Raw genomic sequence first — 10,168 nt, 5'->3', positions numbered from 1 at the left:
TTTTTTTATGAGTGCTGTGCTACTGCCATGCTTGTGTTTTGTCCACAAAAGATTTGCCCACTGATAAGTCTTGTCTACAGAGAATGATAACAGAGATTCTGGCTTTAGATATTGTCTTTTCTTTTTTTTTTACATAGACACATTTCTTGACTGTTTCAATGAAATCTTATTTCATTCCTATTGTCTGAACTGTGTCTATTTGTTTCTGTCTTAATATGATATTCAATAGGTCAACTTGATTTTGTTTTCTTTGGGGAACTAGAAAAGTCTTACTGGATGTCATTTAGCAGAAGTTTTTTTTTTCTCATGAATACAATAATCATAGACATTCATAAAATGGATATCTAGAATTGAGAATAATCTAACAGACACATCCCCTTTAATACTAAGATAACAGTGTATGATTAGCACACTAAACCACACTCCCATCCATCAATCATTCCTAGCATATTTACTTTTTCATTTATTGTCTATAAATTATTTGATTTTTTTTTTGCTATCATTGTAAAAATCAAGATTTTTTTTATTAAGTTGTTTTGTATATAATTATAAATGATGTGTATTATGCATTAATTCAGATATGAGATTTGTTCGGTTGATGTTCAAGTTTTTTACAAATATTTTTGAAGCTATATTATTTGAAACTAAAATTTAATTTCTAGTTTGTCATCATGTTATAATTAATGAAATAAATTTTAACAAAAAAAACAAGAGAAATGTTTTGTTGTTTTTGCTCATGCTTTTTATTTTTGTTGTACTGGAACAAGAGTTCCTTAGTTTCATTATACACATTCAAGGTTTTACAACTATTATGGTCTATACAAGTCTCCTAACACTGTAATAAATTTCACCACATTGTAAGGCACACATGTACTATATTGAATGATTTTTTTTTTCAAGTCACAAACTCACAAATAATACAAACATCAATGTCTATAATGTGATCACAAATAATACAAACATAAATGTCTATAATGTGATCACAAATAATACAAACATAAATGTCTATAATGTGATTACAAATAATACAAACATCAATGTCTATAATGTGATCACAAATAATACAAACATAAATGTCTATAATGTGATTACAAATAATACAAACATCAATGTCTATAATGTGATCACAAATAAAACAAACATAAATGTCTATAATGTGAACTAGTGCATTAAAAAAATGATTCTGCTGTTTCTAAAGTGTACATTCTACAACAGAGATGTTAAAAGCTTACATGGAAGTCACAGTAAGATTAAAAGTCAATTTAAAAGATACTTCCAGTCCTAAGAGTGAGAATGAAGGGAAGATAAACTGGAATGATCAACTTCTGGGATAGATACAAATGAAATTGAGTATTACCATCAGCTGTTGTGTCAAAAACAAAGAATCAAATCATTTTTCAATCCATCCAATGACATACTAAAAGCTGGTTTACATACACTGTCTAGCTGAAAATCGTTCATAACTGTATAGAAAACAAGGGACATGATACATGCATTCCATTTGATCACAATATACTTTGAGAACTAGACCAGAGCTATATTTGTGGACAATAAAAGTATTGACAACAAAACACCTTTTTTCACCTCCCCCAAAATAATGTTATCAAAACATTTTCATTTTGAATTGGCTGCTGAGCAACAGAACTCAACTCATTTTCTTGATAGTATTGCTAGTTCCTGGTGCTGTATTAAAATATATTTTGTTTTAGAAATTGTTTTCAAGAATGTCACTCTACATAAATGTGATTTCTTAAAAAAAAAAAGAATGAGATAATTCTATTTGATCTGGTGGCAAGTTGTCAAGTCATGGATGTCAGACATTATGCATTCAATGCTTGAACTGTATTCCAAAGGGTATGTGACAAACTTGGTTACACCTTAGCAGTTACCTCTTTGGCAGACTACATGACCATCCTGTGATAGAAACAAAGCCATTTTGAGAAAGTAGCCACTCAGCAATGTGATATTTTTAAACATTAAAAGCCTAAGAGTCACAATAAGTTGATGGTTGGCCTGAACAGTGACAATGTGCCAAACATAACATGGCTGACAGCATTATTTCTACCAGAGTATCTGACAAATATCAGTTGAGAAGCATCTACAAAAGTCCAGTAGGTAAATGATTAATAATTATTGTTTTAGAGGTGTGATATATCATTCAATTTGAGTACATTTGCTATAATTACATAAGTTGCCATAATAAAACCTGTACATGTGATCTAAAATGAATATTGAATGACAGACTTCTTTTAAAATTAGAGCCAGCAATATCACATTAGTTTTAACCATAAGCCATGCAGAAAATCTTTATGAAACCCTTACTATAGCAAATTGTGCATTTCAAACTGTTGATTTTTAATTTCATCCAACATTAAAAAAAATGTCCCCTTTGACACATAATGATCTGCTGTTTCCTTCTCAAGTTAATTTCTTGTATAGTAAGTGCTTAAACAACATTCCAACCATAGCTAATGCCCAGGTTTTCATTTCCTCCTTTGAGATAAACCACAGTTGTTTTACAACTGAAGATAACCAATAATTGAAAGTAGCAGATAAATAGGAAACAGTGATTGTTGTTTTATAAGTACAAACCAATTGCAACTTTATTCTTTGCTGTCCCTTTGGTCTGCTCCACACAATATTTGTCCTAGCAGAACACCTAGACCCACTTGTTCATGCATTATGTCTACCTTAATTGTTCAAGTGATGCAGCCTCCTTGACTCATGTTCACCCTTCCTGACTATCTTCTTGCTGTGGTCCCTGCTCTGTTTATGTCTACTGCTCTTAGTGGTTTCTAAAACTTGGATCTGATAAAAAGAGTTAAACATTGTTTTGGGATAGCATTAAAAGCATGGTAAATAGTACTAGAATATTATTAAAAATACAAAATGCTAGTGAATTGGACCTGTTCAGAACTGGGAGTTACCAGAAAAAAAAAATTTGGTAAAGTTTCATTAAAAATAATTAATTACAATGTGGCCCATGGAATTGGAGGAATTCAGGTATCTCTCTTTTAAATTAGAATTATTACAAAAAAGAATGATCAATAAGCCTGCTAATGATCATCTGATGGGGTGGTAGACAACTGACGTCCTCCAATTCAAAGTGAGTTGCTTGATGGACATCTTTTCTGTGGACCACACTTCACAATCAAAAAGACAAATTATAAATTCTGGTATTGACTTTTCTTAAAACCATATATAAGCGACGCTTAAATCTCAGATACACTCAGGAAAGATCAAGGTAAAAAAGAAAGCTGTAAGAAATCCTGTGGTATGATCTAGGTTTGTAACCAAAAGAAAGGCAATTTAATAAGCTAACTACTGTACTTTATAATAAAATCACTCACAGTTACTATGAATACATTTTTATTATAACTAACCATGACTTCAGCTTGAAGTGTTTGATAGAGACTAACTAAACAATTAGCATGTGTGTGAGAGTTAAGTATAATGAATCTAATATTTTATTTTCTAAATTTAGATGAAGCCTAGGAGATTAAAAAAAAATGCCTTGCCTTCTTTTTGAGCTGTGAGATTATTTGTGCCATTTCCATCATAGTTTCCTCCATCCCCTCCAGCCTACTGTCTAGTAAATCAACATCCTCTCTCTCACAGTGCTGGGTTTCTTCTTCTACTGGAAACTTTTCTACTTTCTCTTCACTTTTTCTTTCCATCTTTTCACTGGTACTTGGAACAGTCTCAGTGGCTTTGGGAGTCTCCTTGTCAGTGAAAGAGGAAATCAATCTTATTTTAGTGTTCCTTTCAATTGCTGTTTAAATGTATATAGTTCAGTACTTCTAGATTATTTAATAATTAATGCAAAGATTTTGCTTGCAGACAAATAGTTAGACAAATAAGAGTAATTTAAGAGTGTGCCTTTGATAAGTATGATTCAAGATGGAAGAAACTATGTAGGCCTACTGTATGTTCTGTGCTAGTGTTCACTGGACGCTGGTCAGGGTAGCTATATTCAGCTGAGCGTCTCCCTCTGAATCTATTTGGGGCAGATAGCGTTGCTCTGGATCTGCAGTCTGTTCAAACATTATATAGCATTTAGATATATATTGCAGCGTTTGTGAAATGCATTGCATCTACAAAGTAATATTCTTTAAAAATTTGAGATATATCGTCTTTTTTTTTTTTTTGCTGTTCAAACTACTCAATAGTCCCTTCCTATGTTTATTTACAAGAATTTCTTGAGGCAGCACATGCACACACACACATAAAAGGTCAGCACTGAGATCTATAGGGTAAAGACAACTATAAGAAAAATAATGCTTTTGAAATGTAGGTGCTTTAATATCATCCATTTCTTTTAGAGTTCTCTCCCTTATTTTTTTTCCCAATGAGAGTATTATGGAAATATAAAGCAGCTATCAAAATGTCTTAAAAAGGATGTGGATTCTACCACCCCTCTTATGGCACCCACTGATCATTGGTTTAGGAAAGTGATTTGTTAGTAAACTATTCACCTTCACAGCAGTCTGTCCAGTGAGATAGATCTAGCCTCGGGATCTGATTGCAGCTGACATACTCATCTTCACTTTGGACGCGCATAAAGACATCCTTCTGAACTTGAGTTATACCATCACTGCTGTCACATATGGCTGTTGCTATAGTTGTCTGCTGAAGGGCAAACATTTGTTCTTGTGTGAAAATGCCTTCTCTTTCATACCAAAACCTGCATAAAAATATTTTGCCAGTGTGTGTAAATGTGAAGACAAAACTACGCCTATTCATGCAAAATGCTGTACAGTGAAATTGCAATTAAAGATGGCTGATGATCTACAAAGAAAACAGAGGAGATTGTGGCTGACGCTTCAACAGAAATCCAATGGCGCCCTAACAGTTCAAGAGAATACTGGTAATAATAATTAAGCTAACCTTGATAAAAATTGCATATTTGTGCCAATGACGTGTAGTACCTTTAAATTCAGAGCTGCTGGCTTTTCAGATAGATACTTTTTGGCTTTAGAAGGACCTACATATGTTTATTTAAAGCTGAATTATTTATTGAGTTTGTGCATTTCAGTAATGATAATTTTTTGTAAAAAGAGAAATACTTTTCCTAATTGAAGATGTGATTTTAATGAAATTTATTACTTTAAAATAGACACATTAATTAAGATCTAAGCTGCAGAGACACAGTTTATTATGAAACATATTTTCCTAATATGTATAGTCTTTATACATTATGTAGTGGGAGTGGCATCTGGAGATTACTGATGTAGAGTTTGAACATTTCAATAGTCTTAGACATTCTTTGAGAAAGATTGTTACCTCAAAGTACTTATCTATGCATAGATCAACTCTATGTCAGTTAGTCTGTCCATTCATCAAAACCTATCTATGTTGCAGACATATTTACCTATCACCATCTCGCAATCTCTTAAACTGGTCAGTTAGGATGCACAAGAAGGTGGGCCCTACTTTAGCACCATCAACCATTGTTTCACTTATTCCTCCAATAAACAAATCAATGTTATCTAAAAAGAAACAAACACATTTGTAACAAATCAATGTTATCTAAAAAGAAACAAACACATTTGTAACAAATCAATGTTATCTAGAAAGAAACACATTTGTAACAAATCAATGTTATCTAGAAACAAACACATTTGTAACAAATCAATGTTATCTAGAAACAAACACATTTGTAACAAATCAATGTTATCTAGAAACAAACACATTTGTAACAAATCAATGTTATCTAGAAAGAAACAAACACATTTGTAACAAATCAATGTTATCTAGAAACAAACACATTTGTAACAAATCAATGTTATCTAGAAACAAACACATTTGTAACAAATCAATGTTATCTAGAAAGAAACAAACACATTTGTAACATTTCTAAAAACTGAATTTTTTTGGATGATATGAAAGTTTTACTTTAGTTTTTTTATTAGAATGCCTCAGTCTTGTAGATTCATGGGCCGTATAAGAAATTAACTCCATGTTGATAAGCCTTGTTCTGCATTTTATTGCAAGGGGCCTATTATTGTATTAGAGGCATGGTGGTTGAGCTATAAAGTACTTGGTCCAAACCAAGGTCCTGGGTTTGAATCCTGGTGAAGACTGGGATTTTTAATTTTAGAATCTTTGGGCGCCTCTGAGTCCCCCCAACTCTATATTTGGTACTTGACATTAGTTGAGGAAAGTTAAGGCGGTTGGTCATTGTGCTGGCCACATGACACCCTCATTAACAGAGGGCCACAGAGACAGATGGCCTTTACGCCAACTTTCCCTTAGATTGTAAGGTCTGAAAGGGAACATTTTAAATTTTTTTTTAGTATTGAAATGGGACATTAAGATAAGATTCCCAACCATAAAAAAAAAATTAACAAGGGCATTTATATTACGAACTATCCAAGGTTCTTTGTCATATTTCAATAAGTGATCCCCTTGAAACTAAAACTTTATGAGTATTTTCCCTTTCGATAGCTCTGTATTTTTTTTTACAATTATGTGTTTAAAATAAATGTAAGTTAATTACCTCCCTTAATGATATTAAGTAAAAAAAAAATAAGATTAGCATGCAAAGGTAGGATACCTGGATGTCCATAGAGTGCATGCAACTTGTCTCTTGTGTCTTTAAATTGAATTTCTTTGTGTAAATCTTCAAATCTGTTTGCTCGTTTCAGTCCACACAACTCTCTGTAGTCATTATAAAACTGAAGACCATGATCTCGGCCTCTCTGGACATTTAAAGAGGCAAGATCTTGACCAATAGCGTTAGAAATCATGAAAAGTTTCTCTGTAAGTTCCGAGTTGAGAAATTCACCTAGTGGAATACAAAAATAAAAGAATGGAATTAAACTTGGTGGTATCATGGCCTGAGAGCTTAAGTATTCCAATAGTCAAGCTGTGAAAATAGCAATACATTGAGGGGATTAGGCTGAGTGGCATAAACCACAAGGTGTGAAAATAGCAATACATTGAGGGGGTTAGGCTGAGTGGCATAAACCACAAGGTGTGAAAATAGCAATACATTGAGGGGGTTAGGCTGAGTGGCATTAACCACTTGGCTACCTAACAGGGGGCTTTAGTTTGAATAGATGTAGTCTAAAAAAGAGTTGATTCAAGCTGAGTTTTGTTTTCTGAGTGCCCTATAAGGAAACCTTCTGTTAGATACTCCCTTTCACTACAAGGCCACAAAAGATATTGTACTTGAGTGCCCTGAGCATGCTGAAGTATGAAAGACACACTCTACAAAAGTGATTTTTTGTTAAAGTTATCATTTAGAATTCTGAATAGTCTTGAAGTCTATAGGACGAATAAATCATGATGCCTTCTTTTCTGAGCAATGGTTCATTAATATATTATGTGAATACGTGGCAAGGTAAGTGGCCAACTGACCTTAATGTTTTTTTCAGATATTACACTAAGTAAGCTTTTAAATTTTAACTCAACAGACAAGTTCTATAGTTATGCAGAACCATCACACATAAATAGGTTAAAAAAATCTTAGCTGACTTTTATGTGTAACCCAATATTTCTGAGCCTTAGCAAGTATCCTCCATGGGGATATTAAGCAAACCCCTAGGAAGTCTTAAAAGAAATGTTAGTGATAGTAGACAATGATTTTAAAGAAGAAAGTTGCATAGCTTTGTGGTAGTATATATATATCTATCCCAGTCCAAAATTCCTTTTTAAATTATAACTTAAATTTTTGTTGAAATTAATGTGGAAAACTAACCTGGCATCCTTTTCTTGGTGGCTCTTCCAAACAGACCTCTGATCAAGGGATCAATACCGCCCTCCTCAATGAGCCTGTATGGAGCAAAGAATGCCTTGTGTAAGGGAAGATGTCCATGCTCAATCTCTTGAAATGATTCATTCAATCTGAAGAGCAATGGCTGGATCAGAGTGTGACCAAACCTTAGAGCTGCTGTGGCAAACTCATTAGCAATAGATGGATTCACATCAGGTTTGTAGCCAGTATAGTTGCCCAGCATGGTCATTCCTTTGGGACCAAGGATTTTGGGCAGCCAATGTTTATATGAGATGTGCTGTATTATAGCTCCTATTATCTTTCTAGCCTGGGAATAGTAAAATTCATATTAATTATTGCATCAAGCTTTATTCTTGTAGAGTATAATATTATTTTATTTCCTCTAATTATAGCTTTAATGTTTTTAATGTAACCAATCTGAATTTATTTAAACAATGTTTAAACACAAGCACAACTGCTAACCTCAAAAAATATTTTATTTCCATCCCAGTGTGGGTTTATCCTTTGAAGTCCTGTGGCAATATGGTTGTGTTGCCTCATCCACAGGGTGTGAAATGCTGTTAGAGCCAGCTGCTCATTTGCTCTGTGGTCACCAGCCAAGAAACAGAGAACATGGCGTTTATTGGACTCGAGCTGACAGTCTGCCCTATGTATTAAATCCTCATCATCAAATGGGAGAAGACGTCTGGCTGGAACACTTGATGGACCTGTGAGAATTCAGAAATTCAAGGTAAACCAATTCAGATGTGTATATCATTCGAAAGAGAAGAATTGTGTTTTTTTCAATATTAATACATAGAGAGGTCATTAATAATTAGAGCTATCTACCCTACAAGCTCTAAAACCAAATAAAACTGCTGGTTATGAATAGTTTTCTGTAAAATACTTATTGTAAGATATACTATCTTTATAAACAATTTAAAACTGCAAAAAATAAAAATAATCATTTAATAATAATAATACAAGAAGCTTTTAAAAAATGTATAATGAGCTTCTCAGATTAAGGCAATGCTTCATTTCTAGTTAGTGAGGGTAGCTTGTGCATTGAAAAAAACAACAACTCAACTCTTTATTAACATTAGCACTATAAAGTATGTTGGACTAGTTGTGTTTGAATACCTTCTCTAGTTAGTGAGGGTAGCTTGTGCATTGAAAAAAAACAACTCAACTCTTTATTAACATTAGCACTATAAAGTATGTTGGACTAGTTGTGTTTGAATACCTTCTCTAAGTAGACCTCTATTGCTAGCCAAGTTTCTGAGAGTGTTTGAGAATCGTTCATTGCTTCCATATATCATACTGCCATCGATGAAGGCTGTCAGGGCATTCAGCTGTTGTCTGGGCATCAAAGTCTTGTAGAATAAAGATGTGGCATCAGTGTTGCATGTGGCACTGCTGCGGGTGAAACCCAGGCAGGAATGCTCAGTGATGCGTGGGTCAGAGGCTGGCACTGGTATTGGGAAGCAAGGATTGGTGTTTTCACAAGTCTCATTACAGTTTCTTCCATCACTGAACCTGGCGTAGCTTAGTGCCTGCAATAGAATAATACTTATTTGTGTTCAGATATGTCACAAACAGAATATACATCCTTTAACATGAACTGCATTAATCAATATTTAACATGAAAATTAGTAGACACAGTAGCACATGCCAGTTAAGCTCAACAAGTGTAGAATGCAATACTATTACTAGTACCAAGAAATAGTTGCCAAACTGATTGTAAAATAAAATCTTAATGCTGACATAAACAAGAATAGTTGTTGAGTCCAAAAGAGTATTTCTTCACTCCTGTTAGCAGCCTTTGTTTTAGGCTCCCCTCATCCTAATTTAAACTGAGCATTGTAATATCTAGTAGGTTGCAAAGTATAATTCATCTTAATTTGAATTCAAGCTAAGTAAAATTTGGTTTGGCCAGAGAAAACATTGTTGTAGCCACAAAGAACAATTTCCAAATTTTAGTTCAATCTTTTCACTCACTCTTTTAAAACCGTATATTAATTATTCAATGATTTTGACTTTTAATAATAATTGTAAAATTCTAGTGGGATAGATAAAAGTTATTTCATTTGTTTGTTTTGTTTAATTATCTTGCACTAACCTGTGGTGATAAATCTAGGTCATGGTCAAGAAATTGTCCCCACTGCATCAACATGTGAGTAAAATTGTCATCATTAATGATCTGATCATCTGCTGACATGAGAAGAGACGAGACCAGACGAGCACTTGGCAAATGTGTTCCCCTGTACAACTTGTGTTTGTTCCAACCTGAAAGGTATAATACATGCCAGGGTATCACATGATTTTGTACACTATTTGTGTTTTGTTTCTAATGAAGAAATAATTAGATGGCTCATAAAGATTGTAGCCATCTCTTTCTTCATTGCCTTTGGACACTTCAATATCGGTTTAGGTTACACCAAGACTGATACA

At 33.5% G+C, this 10,168-nt stretch overlaps 1 protein-coding gene across 1 annotated transcript in view; it reads right to left on the bottom strand.

Moving 5' to 3' along the window:
* Positions 1-719: 719 nt before the first annotated feature.
* Positions 720-10,168, bottom strand: part of LOC106075204 (peroxidasin homolog) — a 51,718-nt gene continuing 42,269 nt past the window's right edge. The window contains exons 17-27 of the mRNA XM_056031059.1: positions 9,837-10,003; positions 8,961-9,270; positions 8,201-8,445; positions 7,703-8,045; positions 6,557-6,787; positions 5,372-5,489; positions 4,476-4,684; positions 3,925-4,034; positions 3,519-3,722; positions 2,691-2,808; positions 720-1,914 (exon numbers count right to left, since the gene is read on the bottom strand). Of these exons, the coding sequence (XP_055887034.1) occupies positions 2,692-2,808; positions 3,519-3,722; positions 3,925-4,034; positions 4,476-4,684; positions 5,372-5,489; positions 6,557-6,787; positions 7,703-8,045; positions 8,201-8,445; positions 8,961-9,270; positions 9,837-10,003 (2,054 nt within the window). The 3' untranslated portion in view covers positions 720-1,914; position 2,691. The remainder of the gene's footprint in view (positions 1,915-2,690; positions 2,809-3,518; positions 3,723-3,924; positions 4,035-4,475; positions 4,685-5,371; positions 5,490-6,556; positions 6,788-7,702; positions 8,046-8,200; positions 8,446-8,960; positions 9,271-9,836; positions 10,004-10,168) is intronic.

Source organism: Biomphalaria glabrata, chromosome 5, assembly GCF_947242115.1.
Source record: "Biomphalaria glabrata chromosome 5, xgBioGlab47.1, whole genome shotgun sequence".
In the NCBI taxonomy this organism is placed as follows: domain Eukaryota; kingdom Metazoa; phylum Mollusca; class Gastropoda; family Planorbidae; genus Biomphalaria; species Biomphalaria glabrata.
The sequence above is the reverse complement of the archived record's forward strand: the minus strand, read 5'-3'. Positions and strand labels throughout refer to the sequence as shown.